This window comes from Takifugu flavidus, chromosome 4 (genome assembly GCF_003711565.1).
Source record: "Takifugu flavidus isolate HTHZ2018 chromosome 4, ASM371156v2, whole genome shotgun sequence".
Lineage (NCBI taxonomy): Eukaryota > Metazoa > Chordata > Actinopteri > Tetraodontiformes > Tetraodontidae > Takifugu > Takifugu flavidus.
This window is the reverse complement of record NC_079523.1, coordinates 12,596,190-12,620,286: the sequence shown is the minus strand read 5'-3', so window position 1 is coordinate 12,620,286 and position 24,097 is coordinate 12,596,190. Positions and strand designations below refer to the sequence as shown.

The 24,097-nt window shown below is 39.7% G+C and overlaps 3 protein-coding genes across 4 annotated transcripts; 2 read left to right on the top strand and 1 right to left on the bottom strand.

Annotated features, from left to right (window-relative positions):
• Window positions 1-8,604: 8,604 nt before the first annotated feature.
• Window positions 8,605-10,177, top strand: LOC130523810 (adenosine receptor A1-like). The gene has a single exon (XM_057029371.1). It carries the CDS (start codon window positions 9,818-9,820, stop codon window positions 10,175-10,177), a length of 360 nt encoding a protein of 119 aa, XP_056885351.1. The 5' UTR covers window positions 8,605-9,817.
• Window positions 10,178-13,337: 3,160 nt separating this feature from the next.
• Window positions 13,338-14,968, top strand: rplp2 (ribosomal protein, large P2). The gene is made up of 5 exons (XM_057029372.1): window positions 13,338-13,492; window positions 14,265-14,388; window positions 14,470-14,518; window positions 14,598-14,687; window positions 14,842-14,968. Exons 2-5 carry the CDS (start codon window positions 14,266-14,268, stop codon window positions 14,916-14,918), a joined length of 339 nt encoding a protein of 112 aa, XP_056885352.1. The 5' UTR covers window positions 13,338-13,492; window position 14,265; the 3' UTR covers window positions 14,919-14,968.
• A 2,420-nt stretch (window positions 14,969-17,388) lies between these two features.
• Window positions 17,389-20,903, bottom strand: LOC130523809 (uncharacterized). 2 transcript variants are annotated; one of them, XM_057029369.1, is made up of 6 exons: window positions 20,764-20,903; window positions 19,187-19,810; window positions 18,983-19,093; window positions 18,803-18,864; window positions 18,185-18,445; window positions 17,389-18,033 (listed from the first exon to the last, which is right to left on the bottom strand). In XM_057029369.1, the coding sequence occupies exons 2-6, from the start codon at window positions 19,794-19,796 to the stop codon at window positions 17,998-18,000; spliced, it is 1,080 nt and encodes a 359-aa protein (XP_056885349.1). In that variant the 5' UTR covers window positions 19,797-19,810; window positions 20,764-20,903; the 3' UTR covers window positions 17,389-17,997. The 2 variants fall into 2 exon arrangements, with proteins under 2 accessions (XP_056885349.1, XP_056885348.1); XM_057029368.1 differs by having other exon boundaries at window positions 19,187-19,802.
• Between the last annotated feature and the right edge of the window lie 3,194 nt (window positions 20,904-24,097).

The window sequence follows — 24,097 nt, the reverse complement described above, 5'->3', positions numbered from 1 at the left end:
GGTAAAATAAATGATCATTTTAAGCATATATATCTATAAGTGAATGAGTGAAATAAAAGGCAAATTACTTGATGAAGGCCATTTACCTCCCCTTTCTGAATATGGACCACCAGGACTCAATCCTCTGGTTTTAGTCGCTTTTCAGAATGGCACAGAACTGGGGTCAGCAAAGAAGGGTGTCGCTGTAGTGCTGTCAGAAACTGAAGGGCTGAAAAGCCATCTTTGAATCTACAAAGTGAACACAAACACTTTCACTGCTGTGTAGTGCCAACAGCAACAACCAATTAAACTATCTAAATTGTATTATCTTAAGTTTATATATTTTATAAGTTTATAAGGTTATATTTGTTTGTTATATTGAGTATTTATAGATTAGCATAAGGCAGAGAATGGAGAGACAGACATCATATAGGCTAGCAGTTGTAACATCATAGTTGTAGTTGTAACATGCCATGAGACATTTCAAGCAAATTTCATTTTTTGGGGGTGGGGGGTGGGTGGAACAACAAAAAACAAATGAAAATTTAACTTACCTGTCAATTACAGATGAGTTGCGGTCAATAACATACCATCGGACGTAGTCTGCCACAATGTCCTTCTTTTCTTCAGTTAGAAAGTTAGCAGCCGCTAACCAATGGTACAGCTGATTCACGTTGTACGTACTTCAGATAGCGACGGCTATGCTACACTTACTTTGCTTAGCATTAACAGGCTGTTGAGACGTCCCCCAGTACGGCTGGTTCTTCAGTCTGTGCTGCGGCATTTAAAAACGCCAAAGACCGACCACAGAAACCACAAATCGGCGTCAACCTGCTCAAATGTTTGCCACAAAACGGGCAAAAGGCCACTTGCATGTCGTCCATCCTGCGTCACGATGAAGTCCTTACCCGCTTTCGATTCAAATGATGGTAATTCCCTTTCCGGCTGAAAGAGTAAGTTGGTAATACCCTTTCCGTAAGAAAAGTAACTTGTAATTTTGTTTTCTGCCGGCTGCTTTTTCTGACGGAAAGGGTATTACCAACTGTACCGACGGAACGCATCCATTGGCCCAACTGTACCGACGGAACGCATCCATTGGCCCAAACGTACCAAGGGTCGGTAATTCCCTTTCCGGTAGAAAATGTTACTTGTAAATTTGTTTCCGCCGCTTGTTAAAGTGTTTCGTTACTTGTGAATTTGTTTCAGCCGCTTGTAAAAGTGTTTCGTTACTTGTAAATTTGTTTCAGCCGCTTGTAAAAGTGTTTCGTCATTTGTAAATTTGTTTCAGCCGCTTGTTAAAGTGTTTCGTCATTTGTAAATTTGTTTCATCCGTAAATTTGTTTCATCCGATTGTTAAAGTGTTTTGCACCTCTCGGCCACCGTAAATATGCCAAGGAAATACATTTAAATATTCTATTTCAATTTTAGGAGTAGGATTAAAGGTCAAACAAGACTTTTGGATACTGAGAAATAATTTATCTATTTCTATATCTATTTGGATTAAAACCAAACAGATACAAAGTTCTTCATTTAATACATCAGTGATAGTATTTAGATCTTTGTGAGAACACTGTATAGTGGACTTGTGTGATCCGGAAATACTATTTCTTTCTTTCTTTCTGTTTGGCCTTTAAAAAGCCCAAACAAAAAGGCCTACAGTGATTTATTTTTATCTTTAGTTGAACATATTTCAATTATTAGGTGTGTGAGTGCCATTGTCATGCTCCTCCCTACCTGTCTGCACACCTGGGCCCTGCGAGCTTACCAGTAAGTTACTTAAGCCTCAGCAGTCTCTCTACTTTTCTTCACAAAGGACATGGCTCACTGATTCAGTGTAGTTATGCTTCTCTGTCTGATACACATTTGGTATTCCACACGTGTAGTTTACACTCACACACTCTTTGCATAAATGATAAATGTGTTAAGGCAGAAGCCCAACAGGAGGCCCATAATGCCCATTAGGCCCACAATGCAGACCATGACCAGAAAAGTTCTTTCCCAAAAAAGGGTTATTCGAAACAAAAAGAGCACCAAGCAAAACTTGCAGGTGTAGACCAAATGTGAGCAGCCTGTCCCCAGGAAACCAGTATGAGTGTGGCTGCTGAAACAAAAACAAAGGCAATCAGAGAAACAAAAATCTAAACACTAGCTTCTCACATTAAGAATGAGCAGCCAGTACACAATTACAACTTGACGTTTACACAACGAACTGGTAGAGCACGAGAGGATGAGCTGGAGATAAATACAGCTGCTCCCGATGAGCTGACGAGCAGCAGGCAAGGAACTCAAGAGGAGGGGTTAGAGAAATCTGCCTGCCACACCCAGCCTGCACAGATGAGGGAAATGAGCACAAAAAAGTAAAAATAAAAAACAAGGCAGGGGAACAAAGTAAAACTAAATCTGACCAACACATGCTTACAGAATAATGTAAATAGCTAGTTGCGTCACTTAATCTGGTTTGTCTCATTTAGTTGTTTTATTTAATGGAAGTAACTTTGTTTAAACATGCATCCATTTTGGGACCGTCCCTGTGTGGATTTGTCAGACAATTTCTGTGTCGTGATTATGTATTTGTGTGCTAATCATAAAATGGTGTTACTGTTTTATGCACTCTGTGATTAAGATTTCTCCATTTGTTATTTTTGTGACCAGTATGGTGAGAAAATCGCAGGAAGAGTCGTCACATGGGGGTACATCCGCTGCTGCAATGGAGTTGCCACTTTGTGGTTGTATTGCTGGGCTTTCAGGCTCTCAGTGCATAAACAAACACCACTAGTAATACACAAAGACAAGGGCTGAGCTCTACTAAGAGCTTTTAGTCTTTAGTCAGGTGAGGACATTTTCGGACACAAGGTTTGTCATTGCCTCAGTGCATATTTTGGTGAACACTGTTTTCTATTGGCATTGAGGTCTAGGATGCAGTGGGAAAGATCTACATCTAATGGCTCTGAGACTTGCAAATATGATCTGTTGACCCTTAAATTTTGCTGCAAATATTAAATGAATGTGAAACAGGCATTTTTTTCATCCTGTTTGAGCATTTTGCAGATGCAAAGAAGTTGAGATTTGGAGGGTCTGTCAATACTACAGTGTATAATGGCAGATGATTTTGTGCTTGCACTGAAGGTTGGTTTGGTAAGGCACCCTAAGTGGAATATAAAGCAGTGGATAATAGTGATGTTCACAATGGTGAGGACTAGTCTTCCTCCTAAGTCTGCATCAACAGAGCACCAAGGAGGATCAAGGGTGTATCACTATTTTCATGTTGAGGGCAACTGGAAAGGTCAGTGTCAAATCAAATCATATCAAATCAATCTTTATTTATATAGCGTCTTATACAATCAAAATTGTTTCAAGGCGGTCTCCAGAATCCCAGGGCCTAACCCCAGACAAGCAAAAGTGGCAAGGAAAAACTCCCCTTTAACAGGAAGAAACCTTGAGCAGGACCAGGCTCATGTAGGGGGACCCTCCTGCTGATGGCCGGCTGGGTACAGAGAGAGGAGAGGAGAGGAGAGGGAGAAGGAGAAGGAGAAGGAGAGAGAAGGAGAGGGAAGGGAGAGGAGAGGAGAGGAGAGGAGAGGCACAGAGCACAGAAACACACACAAAAATACACTATACAATGGGTCAGTGGGGCCGGAGGTCGTCATGCAGCTCCAAAGGCAGCGATACCTGTAAATAAATAGAGGGGGGGAAGCAGAAAAACTACACAGGAATCATCATAACTAGTCTGCTTGATGAGGAGGAGGAAAGGAGAGGAAAGGAGAGGAGAGGAAACCATGACCCAGTGGGGTGACAGAGGCCTGTCAGGTGATCATGTTTCCGGACCCCGGCAGCCTTGGCCTATAACAGCATGTCTATGACATTTGTCTACTATCTATGATAGTAACTGGAAGTACAGAATTAACAACAATAAGCTTTTTCAAAGAGGTAGGTTTTAAGTTTGATCTTAAAAGTAGCGATGGAGTCAGCCTCCCGTACCTGGACAGGGAGCTGGTTCCATAGCAGGGGGGCCTACTCTGGGAACCACAAGTAGACCAGCATTCTGAGAGCGGAGCGGTCTATTGGGCTGATAAGGTATCACTAGCTCCTCCTGGTAGGATGGAGCTAGGCCTCTGAGGACCTTGTAGGTCAAAAGAAGGGTTTTAAAAATTATTCTAAATTTAGCCAATGAAGCGACACCATTACAGGAGTTATGTGATCTCTTTTGTCAATACCTGTCAGAACTCTGGCTGCAGCATTTTGGATCAATTGGAGGCTTCTTAAAGAGTTGTTTGGACACCCTGATAATAAAGAATTACAATAGTCCAGCCTGGAAGTAACAAAAGCATGAATTAACTTTTCAGCATCATGCCGTGTCAGTAGCTTCCTGATCTTTGTGATGTTCCTCAGGTAAAAAAAAAAGGCACTTCTAGAGACTAATTTAATGTGTGAGTTGAAGGAGAGATTTTGATCAAAAGTTACTCCTAGATTCCTCACAGAGAGACTAGATGTTAATGATATACCATCTAGAGTGATCATATGATCTAATCTATCCCTGAGAGGTTCAGGACCAAACACCATGACCTCAGTTTTTCCTGAGTTAAGGAGGAGGAAATTTGAAGACATCCAGGACTTTATGTCTTTAAGACAGGTGTGGAGCTTCACTAACTTCTCTGTCTCCTCTGGTTTCATGGATAAATAAAGCTGAGTGTCATCAGCATAACAATGAAAATTTATCCCATGCTGCCGAATAATGTTCCCTAAGGGAAGCATGTACAAGGTGAAGAGGATTGGTCCAAGTACAGAACCTTAAGGAACCCCATGGCTAACCCTACTGTATGAGGAGGGAACACCATGGACATGAGCAAACTGGTATCTATCAGATAAATATGATCTAAACCAGTCTAGTGCTGTCCCTTTAAATCCCAATCACATGTTCCAGTCTATGTAACAGGATGCTGTGATCAACTGTGTCAAAAGCAGCACTGGGGTCCAGCAGAACCAGCATAGAGACCAGTCCATGATCTGAAGCTATGAGAAGATCCTTTACTGCACGGTAAAATAAAGCACCACACGGCAGTACATGCTCTGGCTATGCTTTGTATAGTGTCTGAAAAAACTGATTGAGTGGATCAAAATCTCATTGACTTACTCGAGAAGATTCTAATTTTTGGTGGTCGAGATGGCTTTCAATCATGAATGCTGTGGTATCACTAGCGGGTAGTAATACGCATGTCCCGATCAAGGTATTGAATGAAAACGGTGCTAAACAATCCTTTATTTTGCACACAATGTTACCTTTCTCATCAAAGTCTCAGATACAGTGGTGGTCAAAAGTTTACATACACTTGTAAAGAACATAATGTCATGGCTGTCTTGAGTTTCCAGTTATTTCTACAACTCTGATTTTTCTCTGATATAGTGATTGGAACAGATCCTTCTTTGTCACAAAAAAACATTCATGAAGTTTGGTTCTTTTATGATTTTATTATGGGTAAACTGAAAGTGTGACCAAATCTGCTGGGTCAAAAATATACATACAGCAACATGAATGAGCAATTTTGGAGACTTAGAAAGTTGTGTCAATGACATGAGCTTCATAGCATGGCCTCTTAACTTCTTGTGAGTGATCATGAGTGACTACTGCTGGTGACTTCTCTGAGGCCATTTAAAAAGGGCTCATTGGATAAAAACAATCACAAACACTACAATGGGGAAGTCAAAGGAGCTCAGCACAGATCTGAAAAAGAGAATCATTGACTTGAACAAGTCAGGAAAGTCACTTGGAGCCATTTCAAAGCAGCTGCAGGTTCCAAGAGCAACAGTGCAAACAATTGTTTGGAAGTATAAAGTGCATGGCGCTGTTTTGTCACTGCCACGATCAGGAAGAAAATGCAAGCTGTCACCTGCTGCTGAGAGAAAACTGGTCAGGAGGGTGAAGAGTCAACCCAGGAGCACCAAAAAGCAGATCTGCCAAGAATTAGAAGCTGCTGGAACACAGGTGTCAGTGTCCACAGTCAAGCGTGTTTTGCATCGCCATGGACTGAGAGGCTGCCATGCAAGAAGGAAGCCCTTGCTCCAAAAGCGGCACCTTAAGGCTCGACTAAAGTTTGCTGCTGATCACATGGACAAAGATAAGACCTTCTGGAGGAAAGTTCTGTGGTCAGATGAAACACAAATTGAGCTGTTTGGCCACAATGCCCAGCAATATGTTTGGAGGAGAAAAGGTGAGGCCTTTAACCTCAAGAACACCATGCCTACCATCAAGCACGGTGGTGGTAGTATTATGCTGTGGGCCTGTTTTGCTGCCAATGGAACTGGTGCTTTACAGAGAGTCAATGGGACAATGAAGAAGGAGGATTACCTTCAAATTATTCAAGAAAACCTAAAGTCATCAGCCCGAAGGTTGGGTCTTGGGCACAGTTGGGTGTTCCAACAGGACAATGACCCCAAACACACATCTTAAACTACTCCTGACTTAAACCCCATTGAGAACATGTGGACAATGCTGAAGAAACATGTCCATGTCAGAAAGCCAACAAATTTAACTGAACTGCACCAATTCTGTCAAGAGGAGTGGTCAAAGATTCAACCAGAAACTTGCCAGAAGCTTGTGGATGGCTACCAAAAGCGCCTAATTGAAGTAGAAATGGCCAAGGGACATGTATCCAAATATTAGCATCGCTGTATGTATATTTTTGACCCAGCTGATTTGGTCACATTTTCAGTTTACCCATAATAAAGTCATAAAAGAATCAAACTTCATGATTGTTTTTTGTGACAAAGAAGCATCTGTTCCAATCACTATAGCAGAGAAAAATCAGAGTTGTAGAAATAACTGGAAACTCAAGACAGCCATGACATTATGTTCTTTAAGTGTATGTAAACTTTTGACCACCACTGTAGGTGGTATACTGATGAAGAGAATGGAGTTGGGTTTGGTCAAGGCATGACATCTGTTGGAAATTAATAGTGAACTGCTGCAGGTGTTGTTTCTGTTGATATTTGGCCAGAGTTACCCCCAATAAGTTTCTCAATGATTCTTGGCAATGATCTGGCTGGGAGTCATGCGTGGGCGACTGTTCCTACATCACCTTTTGTTGTTTCCAAGCCAATTAAGACACAGGAAAGTGTCACCACGCCACTTGGTTTTTCATCTGGTTTGCATTGTGACCCAGGCTCAGAGAAGAAGAATCAAACCATCCAGTCCCGATACTAGTGAAGAGAGCTGTGCAATGGCCATGTTCCACTGCTTGATCTCCCTTCCAATGTTTCAATAGAAGACTGGGTGGTTGATGCTATGATGTACACGAAGCGAAAGGAAGGGGGCCGAGGACTAGTAAGTGTCCGAACTACTGTCCAGGAGGAAACAACAAGCCTCCAAGAGTACATCAAGATGATGGCCCCCACTGACCCACTGCTGAGTGAATGCCTCAGGCAACAAAAGCCCACCAAGTAGGAGAAGCCAGAGGGGCTATAATGGAAGGATATGCCCCTGCATGGTATGTACCACCGACAAATTGAGGAAGTGGCTGATTTCGAGAAAACATACCAGTGGTTGGAAAAGGCCGGACTGAAAGACAGCACAGAGGCACTACTCATGGCTGCACAAGAACAGGCCCTGAGCACCAGAGCAATAGAGGCCAGGGTCTACCATACCAGACAAGACCCCAGGTGTAGGCTGTGTGGAGACGCCCCTGAGACAGCCCAGCATATCACAACAGGGTGCAAGATGGTGGCAGGCAAGGCATACATAGAGCGGCATAACAAGGTGGCTGGCATAGTTTACAGGAACATCTACACTGAGTATGGACTGGAGTTCCCAGGGTTCAGGTAGGAGACACCCCAGAAGACAGTGGTGGTGATAGATGTAGCAATCCCAAGTGAGAGCAACATCAGAAAGAAGGAACACGAGAAGCTGGAGAAATACGAAGGGCTGAAAGAGGAGATAGAGAGAATGTGGGGTATGAGGGCAACATTGGTCCCAGCAGTGATTGGGACACTAGGGGCAGTAACACCCAAGCTGAGTAGATGGCTCCAACAGATACCAGGAACCACATCAGAGATCTCTGTCCAGAAGAGCACAGCCCTAGGAACAGCTAAGATCCTGCGCAGAACCCTCAGACTCCCAAGCCTCTGGACCCGAGTCTGAAGGAAGGAGGCACCACAAGCTGTGTGTGTGTGTGTGTGTGTGTGTGTGTGTGTGTGTGTGTGTGTGTGTGCGTGCGTGCGTGTGTGTGTGTGTGTGTGTGTGTGTGTGTGTGTGTGCATGCATGCGTGGGGGTGTGTAGTATGGTATAGTATAGATTGTAAGATTGTATATACTAGAAAGATTTTGAAATATTTCATCCTGTTTGTATTAAAGATCATACCATTTTGAAGTACGTTTGAGTTGAAATGAAAAGCCAAAGATGCTATGGACTTCATGCGTGAAAACACTTTGAATTTTGAAAATCACCACCTGGACACACATTTCTCTCATTTGCTTACAGCTTCACCCCTGGCCCCATTCCAACAAAACCAAGTGATCCACTGGCATTGTTCCAGTCCCAAGCAGACGGACAGACATCAATTGTATTACGAAGATACCATACACATCAAGAAGCAAGAAAGGAATTTTAGAATCAGTCGGAAAACTTGGTGAGGATGTTGGGAATAATTTTGGTAATTGGATCTGGTGATTGAGGTGTGTATGTGTGTGGCTGTGGTGTAATCCCTGTGGCAAGTGGAACTATGCAAGGTCCTAATCAAATGAATTACTTCTGTTGATAGAAAATAGTCTCTTGTACTACCAATGGGTGTCCTCAGATAATGAATATCTGTTAGGGAAAATTAATTCTAATATGTATATCTGACTCTGTAGATATACTTTGGTAAAGAATAATTATTTGCTTTTTATCTTTATTTTAAAAGTGTTCATTTATAAAATGCCCCTCAACAACATGAGTCATTGCCAAAGTGATCAGACTAAATGTACAAGCACACAGCTACACTAAATCTTAAAGCAGATGAAGTCACTGACGACCATCACCGACACCCATCGATTGCTTGCTCAGTAGTACTTGCAGCCAAAATCCATCCGTGCTCATAAAGACAATTTAATTATATTAATCTAAGTAACTGAACCTTTGGATCAAGTTCATACTCAGTAAAGAACAATATGTAGATTGAACAGAAAAACAACTGTTTTAAAAGGACACAAACTCCATTTGCAACAGGGACAATTTCTGTGTCTATGATTTTTACAACAAATAATGACTTAAATCAGTTCCTAATTATACTGTTCATCAAAATAATACATTATTTGCACTTTGCATCAATATTATTAACGTCATTCATCCTAACATTAAGGACAAATATGGGATCTAACAACTGTTCTGAAACCTACAGCAAAAGAGGAAATATTGTGTTCCCTGAACTATCTTACACAGTGATTATAATGAAATTTCAATCATTTAAAATCCTTGATCAAATATTTTGAAAAATTCACTGTGTTCATACTGAATTCATTCTGCTTTTTCAGTGGAAAGCATCTTGGATATAGAGGGGAAACAGAGATACTGCAGAAATCTGAGTCCCTCCCCTTGATATTATGGCTTTTTTTTCAGACTAGTGAGGGAGTGAGGAAGACTGAGCATAAGGATGTAGAATAGTAAATGCACTGCTGTACAGCACAGAGCTGGACCATGGATTATAGTATCAGTTGATTCCCATGATCATAATTCATAATAATAAGAGCTTGTTCAGCTAGACTCTAAGAAAAAGATGTTTTTAATAGTACAAACGTGGAGGCTAAATGTGTCAAACTGCTGTTTTTGTTTTCTTACAACTTGAGCAAAGGTAAGCAAGACTTTTGAAAATGTCTTCCTCTCCTGGTATCAAGCCTCGGGAGAAAGTGGATATGATGTACATCTCCATTGAGACAGCAATCGCTGTGGCCTCGGTGTTGGGGAATGTTCTGGTGGTGCTGGTCGTGTGTATGAACCGGACTCTACAGAACACCACCTTCTGTTTCATCGTGTCGTTAGCCGTGGCTGACATCGCTGTGGGCGTTTTGGTTATCCCCCTGGCGATTATCATCAGTCAGGGTTTCAACACTCAGTTCTACACATGCCTCCTCCTTTCTTGCCTGCTGCTGATCATCACCCAGTGCTCTATCCTTTCCTTGCTGGCCATTGCCATCGACCGATATCTACGTGTCAAGATTCCCACCAGGTGAGAAACAAAAATAATTCATAACAGTGACATGTAAATAATCTTCTCACAAAGATAGAAGGTCAGGTGTGTGTGTGTGTGTGTGTGTGTGTGTGTGTGTGTGTGTGTCTAAACATGTTGCCCTAAACAAAAACGGTGCTTGAAGAAGGTTATCTGTGCCTGACACTGTAAAAAATATTGTTGCCTGGTTTGATATAAATCAACAGGCTGGACACGAAAAGCTTTTAAGGAAATTAAATTGCCCTGTCTGTCTATCTAACTGACATTGGCAGTTTGTTGGGGAGATTCTTCCAGTTGTCCATATAGTACATTGTATATGTTTGTTGACTACTGAGATCTCAGAAGATAAAATGGTATGCCATTAATGTTATTCATTATGAACAACAACATGCATTTAATGATGAAAAACTGTCTGTGTCTTGCTCAGGTATAGCACCATTGTGACACAGAGGAGGGCAAACGTGGCAGTGTGCCTGTGTTGGACACTGTCTTTCCTGACTGGATTGGTTCCGATGCTTGGATGGAATAATCATGAGTCTCAGAAAAACCTCAGTATTTCAAGTGAAATCATTTGCCAGTTTACTGTTGTCATGAGAATGGACTACATGGTTTACTTCAACTTCTTTGGTTGGGTGGTTGCACCTCTGACCATCATGATTGCTCTGTATGCGGAAGTGTTCTGGCTGATCCGGCGGCAGCTCAACCGACGTGCCAAAGCTACTGCAGATGGGGAGAGGTATTATCGCAAGGAACTGAAACTTGCAAAATCATTGGCCTTGGTGGTGTTCCTCTTCGCTCTGTGTTGGCTGCCAATACACATCATGAACTGCATTAACTTCTTCTGCAAAAACTGTGAAGTGCCTAAGTATGTAATGTATGTAGGCATTTTTATGTCCCATGTCAATTCAGCGCTCAATCCGATGGTTTATGCATTCAAGATAAAACAGTTCCGTGTCCGACTAATTCAGATCACCCGACGTTTTCTGTTATGTAAACCTGCCGATCCTACGCCATGTCCTACCACCACACATGCCCTGTCAGAGAAAATGGCTGTAAATCTTTAGTGGTACATGACAAATAGAGTATTGCTTTTTTGAGCACACAGACATATCTTCATTGGATTTCTGAACCACTCATGTTTTGTTTGCACTCTTAGACTAATTGATTCATATTGAATTATATGAAGTCAATGACAGGGAATGCTACTACAGCCTTTATTTTAAACCTTCCTGGTTGCTTTTGCATTATTCAAATACAGATCTAACAAATTGAAAACAATACACCTTTTTAAAGGAAGGAAGATTGTCTTTGGGTATTTCAACGAGCTGCAGCAGAGCTTGGAAAAGGTTTTGAATCTGTGGTGGGAAATTACCCATGGAGCATTAAGCTGAAGTGATTTATTCCTGCAGTAAAGCTTTTTGCTAAAGTGGCATCACATCTGCTTTGTCATCACTTTGACTTCTCCTGATTTCGATCCATGTACTTTCACTCCATAGGGACAAAAAGGCCCAATATGAGATAGAATAACGCATGTACTGGTAATATTTGAGGCCAAAAGAACTGTGAATATTTTAGGTTCTGTATGCTATGAGATTTGTATGTTGTGATTTCAATAACCCTAGCTGTACCGCTCTTATAGATATATCAGTGCACATTTTACCATCTGTCACCTCTGTCCTTTCTCGAGGGATTTTAAACTGCTGAGTCTGATCTAATCCCCAGATCCCATCTTAGTGAGGCATCCATACTGCATAAAGTATTACTAAAGGAACCTAATCATGGTGTGAGCTTGAACACAGAAAGAGAGAGAAAGAAAACCCAGGATTCTGCATTTTAGTCTGTGCATCCTTTTTTTTTCACTTGACCTTGGAATTTGCTGAGGTAAGAAGCAATAACATTTAGAAAAGGTTTACAACAGATAGGGCCTTTTACTATATTAAGTAATAAAGGTTGCATTTGGACAGATAAGATGCAGAGATTTTCTTTTTTTTAGCATCAAAAAACTACAAAATGGCTGACACAGACAGATCAGAGGGTGGCCAAGACTTAGAAGTTCCAGAAGAAGAGATGGATGAACAGAAAGCCTTGCTACATTTTGGAAAATACTCTGAAGCTCGCCATGCGCTGCCTTGGGAGCAATGGACCTTCAGAGAAAAGGCTAACTTTTATGTAGACCGCATCTTCTTTACTTTCTTGGTCATTTTTGTCATTGTATTACTTGGAGAATGTGTCTACAAAATGTGGTATTTGACAAACATTAATAAAATTGTGGAATCTGTTGCAGATTCAGTAATCAGTCTCTATGACTGGCTGTTCACCCAAGTGAGACAGGAGGAGCTCTTTGAATTGTAGGGTGTTAACTATTAATAGACCTGAGATTCTTATTCTGTGTATATGTCTCAAGATTCCATGTGCAATATTCCAATAACAATTGTTTTCTGCTTCATCTTGATTAGAAACCAAAGAATGTGACAAGTCAACAGACTCATTTGCATTATGTATAATTATGAGTGAATAAACAAAACAACATTTATCAAACCTTTATTCTGTCTTGCACTGCACTGTGCACATTATTCAGTCATCCTCCTTAAGACAGAGTAATTATTAACTTATTTTCTGTAAAAATGATTGTTAAAATGCTTCCATTACCATTTAGTACTGTTTTGAAAATTTGAATATCAAAATTATTTTCTAAATAATAGAAATGTATACTTACAGTTCTGCACAGACTAAGTTAGTTTAAGTTTATATTAGTAATGTATATTATGACCTAATTGAGTCAAGTAGGAGTTCAGTCTATGGATACTCAAACAAAATTGATCATCAGCTACTCCTAATGCAAATGTACTTGGATATTTGTACTTAAAAAGCACATTATTTTTTAAGAAGGTCTCAAAAAAAGAAAATTAGTTTCCGATGCTTCTAAATTATATTTTCATGTAAAGCTTCCTCCTTTATATATCCTTAAATATATATTGGAAACAATTCAGAATCAAATACAAGTAATGCAAATTATTATTAAATTTGTTTTAAACATAGTATAACAGTTTGTGTATTAAAATATAGGACCGTTTACACCACAGTGAGTGAATTGAATGTGCGTTAGGACCACGATACATTCTTTTACGATACATACTTATGACGTAGTTTCCGTTCTCAACCGTTTGACGGCGTTTCAGGATGTGACGTGTTCATTACGTTCATTATCAGACCAATGAAATTGTCGCATTCAGCTCCTATTTCCCTTTCCGGAACCGCCTCTTTCTCTCTTTCTGGATCTGCTAGCGAGTCCGCTGTTTCGTGTCTTGTAGACTTAAAAGTAAGTCAATATTTCATGTATTGATTCTGTATTTGTTGAATATATTTGTTGATACATTTTTACTTTACCATCGGCAAAAATTTAGGGTAAACGTTTTAAACGTGATATCGCCGTAAGTAGATATATATATGCCATAAACGGAATACAGTTGTAAAAGGCTAGGCGCCATGCCGTCTCAGCTAGATGTGAATCACGGGCCACATTATACTCGGTGATATTTTTCGAATCCAAACCAAAAATTACGTATTTAAATGTACAGCTTTCTCAATTTTCCATCCATTGTCGTGATTTTAACAATAATAAAACACAAATATGTGATCTGTCAAGAAAAACTTGCTAACGTAACAGCTAGAATGAAATTGTCCCTCGCTGTAGTACTTTTTTTGTGTGAAAGTAGTACAGTAATTTTATTTTAATTACATCGCTTTTGTTCATACTGCTAAGATATTAACGACGTCTTCCACGTGGTCTACAACATGTTCTTTGAAGCCACCAAGTGGCCACTATGTATAATTGATGAGTGGATAGTAAAACTCGCTAGTTCAGATACACATGCATGTTTATATCAAGGTGGATCTACTATGTAAATTGAAGAGAAGAATTAATTTCAAGTTTTAATAGTAAATATTGTCTTTGTCTTGAAAGGTAAGAATCTTCATTGTGTTTACTTGTTGTCTAATGTGAATGTTATGTAACTGTAATGTTCTAAGATAATAATCGTTGTTGTGTATTTTTGTGTATTGTATCATTGTGTATTTTCTTTTCTTTGCAGAATGCGTTACGTGGCCGCTTACCTCTTAGCTGCGCTTGGTGGAAATGCCAGCCCTTCAGCAAAGGACATCAAGACCATCTTGGGTAGTGTGGGAATAGAGGCTGATGATGAACGTTTAAACAAGGTACTACATGTAATAATAGTTATGATGTTAAATATATAAAACTTATTCCTGCTGCAGAATTTTATTGTAATTTCTCTGCAGGTCATTGGGGAACTCAATGGAAAAGACATCAATGAAGTCATGAATTCAGGTAAAGGCCTTCTGACTAAACATGCAAAGCAGATTTTAAGATTGCCAATTTTACTAAAAAAAATCAATTTCCCTTACAGGCCTCTCCAAGTTAGCCTCTGTACCAGCAGGTGGTGCTGTTGCAGTGCCTGCTGCTGCTGGTGGGTCTGGTGGAGCTGCACCTGCTGCTGGTGTGTTGAAATCCTTTTGTATTTTGTATCCATTTGTATTTTCTGAAGCATAGATTGAGCCTGTTTAGATAGACTTGTTTTATTTATTTGGCTGACGATTACCTTATGTGTTACCAATGCTTTGATCATTATTGATCTTTTGACTTTGTTGCAGCGGAAGAGAAAAAGGAAGAGAAGAAAGAGGAATCAGAAGAGTCCGATGAAGACATGGGATTCGGCCTCTTTGATTAGTCTGCCTTCCCTCTTTTCTAACGGAAATAAAAATGTAAAAGCCTTGTAAACATTGGTCTGTGTCTTGGATTTTAAAATAGTGACTCAAACAAATTTACTGTATTTTTAAACGAACACAGCCACTTGATGCTGAAAGATACTTTATGGCATTCTTCAAATAGTTACATCGGGGTGACCTATATTTATATGGAACCCATGGTTATATTGGTCAGATGACTCAAACCACATAATCATGTTTGTGGAGGGATGAGCTGGGATTTAGTCCTGGACAAACATTTTAGAGCAAAACCATTTAAACACCTTTTCCATCTTTGACCCCTGTTGTCTTTTATTATGGTACATGGGAAGAGTCTAATGTATAGATCATAAAGTCATCTAGTCTTCATAGTCCATAATAAATTTCATCTGTCAGGCTGTTTCATATCAAAGAGGCTCTGAGTTGATCCTTGGTGCCGTTCCACCTCTATTTTAATCTCCCTGTCACATCTACAACAAACTAACATCACTCCTGACTTCCTCATACATTACCAGTTCATTTGTAAGGATTACTGAAAATTCAATTTTGAGTCACTTAAAACTGAAGGCAATAAAACATGTATATTTTGGAACAATTCTAGACTTAAGGTCAGACAGTATAACTCAAAATCGGATAAAGCTCTTTGTTTTTGTTGAGTACAGAATAAATGTCTTCAGTAGTGGCTGCAGTTTGGCGTTGACTTTTTTAAAATTTGCAGCCTGTCACTAAGCTACAATCCAACAATGTTGTGGAACAGGTCTGTGTTACCATATTTGACTCTCTCAGCTCATTGGTTAAGGATAAAAATGTCCATGGGACATGTAAGGGTGATCCTTTTTTTTTTTTTTTTTTAAAATCCACTACGTAACTTCAGCAGATTGCATTAAACAAGAATGTCACTGACAGAAACAGATGGCTTATCTTCACATGTGACCTTGATAGGAAAATAAAAAGGAAAGTGGTAAAAATACAGTACACTATACTTTACAAATGGACCAGGGAAAGGGCTAATGTGGTAAATGAGGCATTTCATGCTCCTGTTCATTCAGAATCAGAATCAGAGTACTTTATTGATTGACAGCACTGTACAACATTACCCACCACCATTACACACCATAAAAACCTATTAAAGATAATAAAAAGAGTAAAATGAGAAATAAAATAGAATAAATTAAAAATAGAATATAAATATAAAATGTAAAACTATAAAAATGTAAATAAATGAACTGAATGAATGAATGAACTGAATGAATGGATGTCCCAGTATTATGTTATTGCAGTGTTGTTCCAGTCCTTCTGTTGGCCCTCCTCCCCCCCAGTGAGGAGTTGAACAGTCTGATGGCTCGGGGGATGAATGAGTTCCCCAGTCTGTTTGTTCTGAACTTGGGGAGGCGCAGCCTCTGGCTGATCAGGCTTCTCTGGCTGTGGATGACAGTGTGCAGAGGGTGGCGGACATTGTCCATGATTCGTTTTGTATTTGTGTACTTGTGTTGCATAGCACCAAGCTGCTGAACACACAACAATCCCCTTATGAGCTTATTAGTTCTGGTAGACTATTACGGCACTTTCCAAAAGCCATTCACTTTGTTTTTCAATACACTACTCTTGCAAGCACACAGGCTGTTAGCTACAACAAATATAAATGTACAATACAGTCTCCATACTCATACTATAAACTCAACAAAAAAAAGATTTGACCAGTTGCACGTCCCATTTGTACATTGTAGATTGTAGGTCCCATTCTTCTAATACTATACTTTTTTCCAACGTGTGGTTTGCTTTGCTTCAGCAGGTGCTGAAATGTTTATAGAGGTAGTTAAAATTTTGCAGTGGTTGAGTCACTGTTGCAGGACATTGAATGCTCATGGTTATTAATAAAAAGCAGGTAATGAATATAGCTTCATGCAACTTAGCTTTAAAGAGAGTTACTGCTGCATTTTTTAACCTTCATAAAGATAAATTCTTACATTCACAGCTGAGTGCATGCAGCTCTAATTTGTATATAATAATAAATGTAGAGCCCTTAAACTCTTATTTTAACTGCTAGAGAAAAACCTCAATGCTTTTTTCTTTGGCCAAGATAGATAATTTTGAAAAATGAAGGACCTCACAAATAAAAATACATAATGATGTCAGCGTTGTGCAGAAGACAAGAATAGATGCCTCATACAAAACCAGTTAAAAACATTTTTACAAAGAATAGGATGGGGAAAGATTTGTAGGGGGAATGGATTGAATCAAATTCCAGATTTTAAAAAAGTAAACTACTCCAAAAAGTTTTCTCCCCAATAATATTCTAATATAGTTCAACTTCTAAGGTGTAGAACTCAATTTCCCATAATCCAATAACACCGTTTCTCATTGGGGAGGCCTTCTGTTACAGTAGGAATGTTTGCTATTGTCATCAACCATTATATTTTAGCTACACACCACCGACAAAATTGGGTCGTAACATATATCTCAAGATTTTTTATTTCATATACATATGATTCAGATTTTATTCAACATTTATTATTTTCTTTCTCATGAACGCCAGCATTCATTGAACCTTTGTGTATCTGTTGTTAAATATTTCTGTCAAGCTGTAGAAATCGAATAAAAAAGAAAACTATTGCACAGTTTATGCTGTAAAATCAGAAGGATACTCCACTGGACTTTTGTAATTTCATTTAAAAAAAAATAAAAAGCCGTTATTCCAACAACTTTAACATACATTTTTCATGTAGACATAAAAACAAAGCATTACAATCACAATTTAACTTGCAGAATTATCTTTCCCTGATCCTGCAATAATAAAAAACTGTCATAAAATTGTGCTTCCAATGTGAAAGAGTCATGTCAACACTGAAAAGAAAAAAATACAGCTAGTTTTCAGCAAACATCCTAAAATGAATTGCACAAATATTTTGTCACTAACCCATAAAAATCATAGCTTAAAATGAATTTTAGGTAGTCCATTTGCTTTGTGAAACAGCTTGGATGGCTGTAGCAAGACAAACATGACCTCATCTGTTATCCATGTTTAAAAGATGTTAAAACTCTCAACTTCAGCTGTATTTCTCCTCAGTCATCGTCAGACAATGGATATTCGGTGCATACCTATAAAAGTGCACAAATAATAATACAAACTATCATGTGCTTTTATTTTTATATTGTTTTAATCTCACAGATGCAGATTTCACTCAAATGTGAATAATTTTACTGAAATGCATTTTAAATAATATCAAAAGTGCATAGATGTGACTCCTACCTGTTTATATTCAAAGCGTTCCTGCAGGTAACGGTTCCCCAGGCCGGTGATGTGACATACGTTCTGTTTGGAGAGTCGCGCAATCTTGGCCGTGAAGTCATACGTGAATGCCAGTTTAACCAGCTCAGGTGCTGTGGGCAGGACAGTGGGGGGATTGTGGGTCGGCGACGCTTCTTTTTCCAGATATGCGTCGGCAAGTTCCTGAAAAGAGGAGTACGACATTCGCTGGAAGAAGCTGTTCAGGGTGGGGTTCTCTTTCAGCTGTCGAAGAGCAGGAGAAAATAGAAATGACAATCAAGAGCAATCATAGCAACATATTTCTAACCAGTCTACTGGAACGTAATATTAATTTTCAGTCAAAATAGGCAATTGAAAGCAATCATTTAGCTCCCAAACTGATTAAAATTCACACAGATTTAACCAGTTAAAAACGTGTGGAAGTGGTTAAATCTTAACGTGAGGATAGAAAGAAGGAAATACTGATGCACAGGATATGACTGCATAAAATGTAGTTTTTCTTCCTTTTAGGTCAACTGATTTAATAAAAATTCTATGTTTTGTAATGTTTGAAATACACTGTAAAATATTCCCAAATTTACATTGTGTTTCATCACCAACCTTGTCATCTATAGCGTCCCCCTGCTCCTTTGTCAGAGCAATGATCCTGTTGATGAGCTCCTCTGGGGTAAAACAAGCAATAGTGGTTGATTATCATAAGCAAATAATAATAATAATAATAATAATAATAATAATAATAATAATAATAATAATAATAATAACTAAAGGAAAAATTCTCACCATCAGAAAGATGTTCAACTTGCTCTTTCTCTTGGACCTCGATGACGATTTTTTCCAGTTCCTCTGTGACTTTCTCATAGTACGAGTATGTCGGTTCCACACTGATAACAGCTGGAAGGAAATAAAAAATAAAAACACTGAATCTTTGCAACTGTTGCATCCTTAGAATAAATCACAGACAACTTCTCATGTCAGACAACTTACAATCAACTCGGGTGATCTCAGCGTGATCTTTTCCACTTCGGCTGTGTTTTGTTAGAGACAGCCTCTGTTTGGAGAATTTTCTTCTCATGGGTTTTTTTCTCAGCAATTTTTTTTTCTGCTGCACAGTTGGAGTGTTTGGCACATAGGTGGTCACACTGTCAGAGGATCCCCCCAGTTGGGGGACCTCAGGGATCTCCGGTGGATCGTCCTCCTCTTCGCTTTTCTCCTCATTCTTCGGACTGAAAAAACCAAGCAGGTTTTTCCAAAAAGAGCTTTTTTTGTTCTTCCTGGATTTTCTAATGGTTTTCTGTGATTCCTGATCAGTCTTCTCAGGCTGTTGTGAGGATGGTTCAAACACAGAAAATGGACCAATTTCTATGCCATTTGGCAACTCTGGTATGTGAATGGAAGGGTCACTGGAATGTAGTCTTTTCCTTCTTGGATTGGTCACCCATTTTTCCTTTCTCTTAGACTTCTTGTTATCATATTCGCTGTCATTGAGGCTGAGGCTGCGTGTGATGTACACCTCCAGTAAACGGATTGTGTCTCTGTGAGGCACAGAAATCAACTGGCCATTGACAGACTTCCGGTTTTCTCCTTGCACCTCCATTGAAGCCTGCAGGTCTCAAAAAAGAAACAGAACATTGAAACATAGAAAAATCTGTATGTCACTTTAACTCATTCAAAGAAAAAAATGTTAAGGATGTGCTGCACTTGTTTAGAAATAGTTTTGTAAAATGTTTGTAGTAACTATAAGGTTTTTATGTAATAGTCCTACTTTTGTTTGAGCTGAGAACTTAAACTTTAGAAACAAAAAACAAAGGTGTAATTTATAACAAGTAACCTTCATTGACTCAAGGACATGAGAATCCATGTCTCTTTAGCCTAAAGTTAAAGTTAATTTAAAGCAACAATTATATATGAAGCAATACTGTTTTCCTATTTATTTATTCAAATAACACACATATCTAATGGTGCCCTTCTGTGCACATTTGGATTCTTTTAAAAAAGAAAACCCTTAAGAATAGTCTCTTAAAGTCTCTTTTTCAAGCTTTCGTCTTCATATTACTTTCTCTGTCCTTGTTTCCTCTTCTGCATCTTACTGACATGGATCCATGATGATTTTAAGATTTGTGATTGATATAAAAAAAGACAATTCATTTATAAGCATAAAAGTTGCTAAGTCCTTTTGAAAAAGTGACAAGTGCTATACAATTCGAAATGACATCAAGGCAAAAGGGTGAAGACAGAGTAATAAAACACTTGAAACGGACAATGGAATTAACTGCTGAATTGATGAATTAACTAAATCCAACTTGGTTGCCTGACTTTCATTCCAAGAACAGAGCAGAGCAGTGAGTCTGTTATCCCAGCAGGATTAACACACCAGGAAGGTGAGACCAGCACTATCGTTTTGTTTGTCTGTGTGTGGTTTTTTTTAGTGCCATGCAGTACACCAACCAATTAACTCGATCCTTTGTCAAATACGCTGTGGGATACTTGAATATCTTGTGACCAGGAAAGACGCGGATTTTTTCTTTAAAAAGCACCTAAGTCAAGGTAAAAAAAACACTCACCTTTTATGTCGCACCGTCACACCACAACTTTTCTTCTCTCCGCAAAGATCCAGTGAAGAATAAAGTGACGCGATTTTCGGACGTGCGTCTACCTGCAGACTCCGCCCGTTTATCAACACTGCACTTCTTCCGCGGTGTTTCAGGGCGTGAAACAGGGAGAACCCTGCCAGCTGGCCTACATTTCACTGAAAAACGTCACGACACAGCGGAGTGATCTTCCTGTAAGCGGTCATCGTTCCCACCACTTTTACGTACAGGAAATACGAACAGTAGCAGTCTTAAATATCAGTAGTGAATAACATAAGGAACAAAGATCTACTTAGGACGGGAAAACTCGTGAAATCAACGACCACGGGTTTTCAAAATACGCGGGCTGGACTAGTTTAATGTAAAGTATTAAATAGGCTGAAATATAACAGGCTTATTCCCGTCACCGAATTTGGAGAATTTCTCTTTCACTTTAGACATATTTCCTCGTGGGGAAAATTGTTGAATTATTGCTGAAAAATATTTGCCCCATGTTACTTCATACTGTAAATTTTGGTTTAAAAAAAAAAGGAACAGAGCATTTCCTTCATTGTTTGTATGAGCGAATGCAAATATTAAAATCTACAGGGGAAAATGGTTCCTTAATTTTGTAACAAGTGATAAACTCCAGGCACGGTCAAACAGCATAGAACAAAAACTTAAATTCGATTCTGCCTATTCAAGATTAATCAGTTTACATTTAACTGGTGTTTATTGCGCAAATATTATACATACGTACAAGAACATACTATTTTGTGTGGAACAACTCTTGTTCGTTGAATGTTCTTAGTTTCTATGATTCCAATAAATACATTAGCAATTGACCTTTGTAATCTGGTTACACATTAACCATTATTGATCCGACTTTGTACAGTTTCCCGTCAGTTCCTTCTTTTTATGTAACTACCGTCCCTTCTGTTTGCGGACACGTATGAACACGGGCAAGCTTGACTAAAGAATTTTTGAGCGTGAACCTTGATCACAGTGAAACTCTCGTTCTTGTAGACTTTCCCCTCTTTTTTTCGTTTTACCACAGTAAATTTGAACCAAGGCATAGTATATCCAATTGAGTGTACATTACATTATACGCTTTTAGCTTGTAGTTAGAGGCAGTCACCACAGGGCGGCACCACAAAGACTAAAATAATGCGCTTTCAGCCTGCACGCCAGGCAAGGATAGACATCGTTGTCTTAAATTTGTAAGAAAATACCTGTAAGAAATGTAAGACTCTTGTTTCATTCCATAGAAGTCTGCTGTCAGTGCAGCGTTGCAGTCACTGTATCATTACTTGTCATAAATCTTTATAATCTTGAATTATTGCTCTGGCTCTTCCTCGTGGTCGGCATTATGATTCTGACGCCACTCACTCGCCTTACACTGATAAATTGAAAAACCCTGTTAGAGCAAACCAAAGCTAATAGTGCGAGATACTGAAGAAAGACAACTGTCAAAAATTATAGTGCCTACACCTGCATTCTGCACTGTATTAGGGTGTACACACACACACACACACACACACCACACACACACACACACCACACACACACACACACACACTGAACAATACTGGAAGAGTATCTGGGAGAAAGGGACAAGACACGACACTAATGCCCAGTGGCTGCAAGACCTACAGACAGAGCACAGCCAACTTTCAGAACAAGACCCAGTAGTCATCACCTTAGCAGAAATCCAAACAGGTGTGTCCAAAATGAAGGGCTGGACAGCACCAGGGCCAGATAAGATTCATGCCTACTGGCTTAAGAAGCTGACTGCACTCCATGCCTGCCTGGTAGCACAGATGAACCAGCTGCTAACATCAGAGAACCACCCAGAGTGGCTAACCCAGGGCTGGACAGTCCTCATAATGAAGGGCCCCAAGAAGGGCACAATACGACCCAACTACCGGCCCATAACTTGCCTCAGCACCACATGGAAGCTCCTGTCAGGCACCATAGCGGCTAAGATCAGTAGACACTTGGATCAATACATGAGCAGAGCACAGAAAGGCATAGACAACAACACCAGAGGTGCCAAACACCAGCTACTGGTCGACAGGGCAATCGCCCAGGACTGTAGGATGCGACACAGCAACCTGTGCAGTGCCAGGAAGCCTATGACTCAATGCCGCACACATATATACTGGAGTATCTGTATAACATGGAGTATCTGTATAACATCAACAGGACACTAAGAGAGTTCATCCAGAACTCCATGAAGCTGTGGAACACAACTCTGGAGGCCAACTCAAAGCCAATTGCGTATATATCAAGGAGATGCTCTGTCCCCCCTGCTGTTCTGCATAGGCCTAAACCCCCTCAGCCAGATCATCACCAAGAGTGGCTATGGGTACCAGTTCCGAAGTGGAACAACCATCAGCCACCTCCTCTACATGGATGACATCAAGCTGTATGCATAAACATCAACAGGACATTAAGAGAGTTCATCCAGAACTCCATGAAGCTGTGGAACACAACTCTGGAGGCCAACTCAAAGCCAGTTGCGTATATATCAAGGAGATGACCTGTCCCCTGTGTGTGTGTGTGTGTGTGTGTGTGTGTGTGTGTGTGTGTGTGTGTGTGTGTGTGTGTGTGTGTATTGTTTAAGAATGAAAAAGATATGTAGGGAATGGTAGAATTATTTTCCTTTTCTCTCTAGTTGAGCCTTTCACGGTCATGGCGAGGATGCTGGAGCCGATCCCAGCAAGGCAAAGCAGGGTACATTCCTGAATGAGTCACCAGCTCCTCGCAGGGCACAATTTGAGCATTTGGAGATTCAAGGGTTCCTCTCCAGGGCTCCAAAGGTGTTCTGGCATCCCTCTCTGTTGCCTCCCAACTTTCATCTGCACCAGGATTTTTTCCCTGCTTCTCTGCTCAGTCCCCTAGAGACTTAGCTACCACAACAAGCTCACATCAGTTTAATAGCTGACGATTGTCTTTAAATTATTAGACGCAAGGAAACTCAATTAAAAAAGAAAATCAAGTTGACTTGCTTTTGTTTTTCAAGGATTTCACTTCTTATCTAAGAGGCTAATGAAGAAGCCTAAGTTTTCTTTTACCTGGATGACTAAGAACATCCTTCAACAAAATCCTAAAGGACTTCAGAGATTTTCTGCAAGTTATAAATCAAAAACAGAATGAATACTGGTATTAAGTCCCTCCGACATTTAATCACACTGTCTCATCATGCCATCATCATTGTCACCTGTCTGTCCTTCATTTTTTTCCACCACCGAGAGTGCAGATGGGACACTTTCGCAGCATTGGTTACATTGTTGCTCTATTACTTATATCTCCCCTCCCTTGCATT

What these genes read in the sequence shown, in the direction of transcription:
- LOC130523809 (XM_057029369.1), bottom strand. Translation starts at nt 19,796, where the DNA reads ATGGAGGTGCAAGGAGAAAACCGGAAGTCTGTCAATGGCCAGTTGATT. An exon ending in TGAGATCACCCGAGTTGATT is followed by an intron (nt 19,094 to 19,186) that starts GTAAGTTGTCTG and finishes ATTTCCTTCCAG; the next exon opens with CTGTTATCAGTGTGGAACCG. An exon ending in AGTTGAACATCTTTCTGATG is followed by an intron (nt 18,865 to 18,982) that starts GTGAGAATTTTT and finishes GTTTTACCCCAG; the next exon opens with AGGAGCTCATCAACAGGATC.
- LOC130523810 (XM_057029371.1), top strand. Translation starts at nt 9,818, where the DNA reads ATGTCTTCCTCTCCTGGTATCAAGCCTCGGGAGAAAGTGGATATGATG.
- rplp2 (XM_057029372.1), top strand. Translation starts at nt 14,266, where the DNA reads ATGCGTTACGTGGCCGCTTACCTCTTAGCTGCGCTTGGTGGAAATGCC. An exon ending in ATGATGAACGTTTAAACAAG is followed by an intron (nt 14,389 to 14,469) that starts GTACTACATGTA and finishes ATTTCTCTGCAG; the next exon opens with GTCATTGGGGAACTCAATGG. An exon ending in TGGAGCTGCACCTGCTGCTG is followed by an intron (nt 14,688 to 14,841) that starts GTGTGTTGAAAT and finishes ACTTTGTTGCAG; the next exon opens with CGGAAGAGAAAAAGGAAGAG.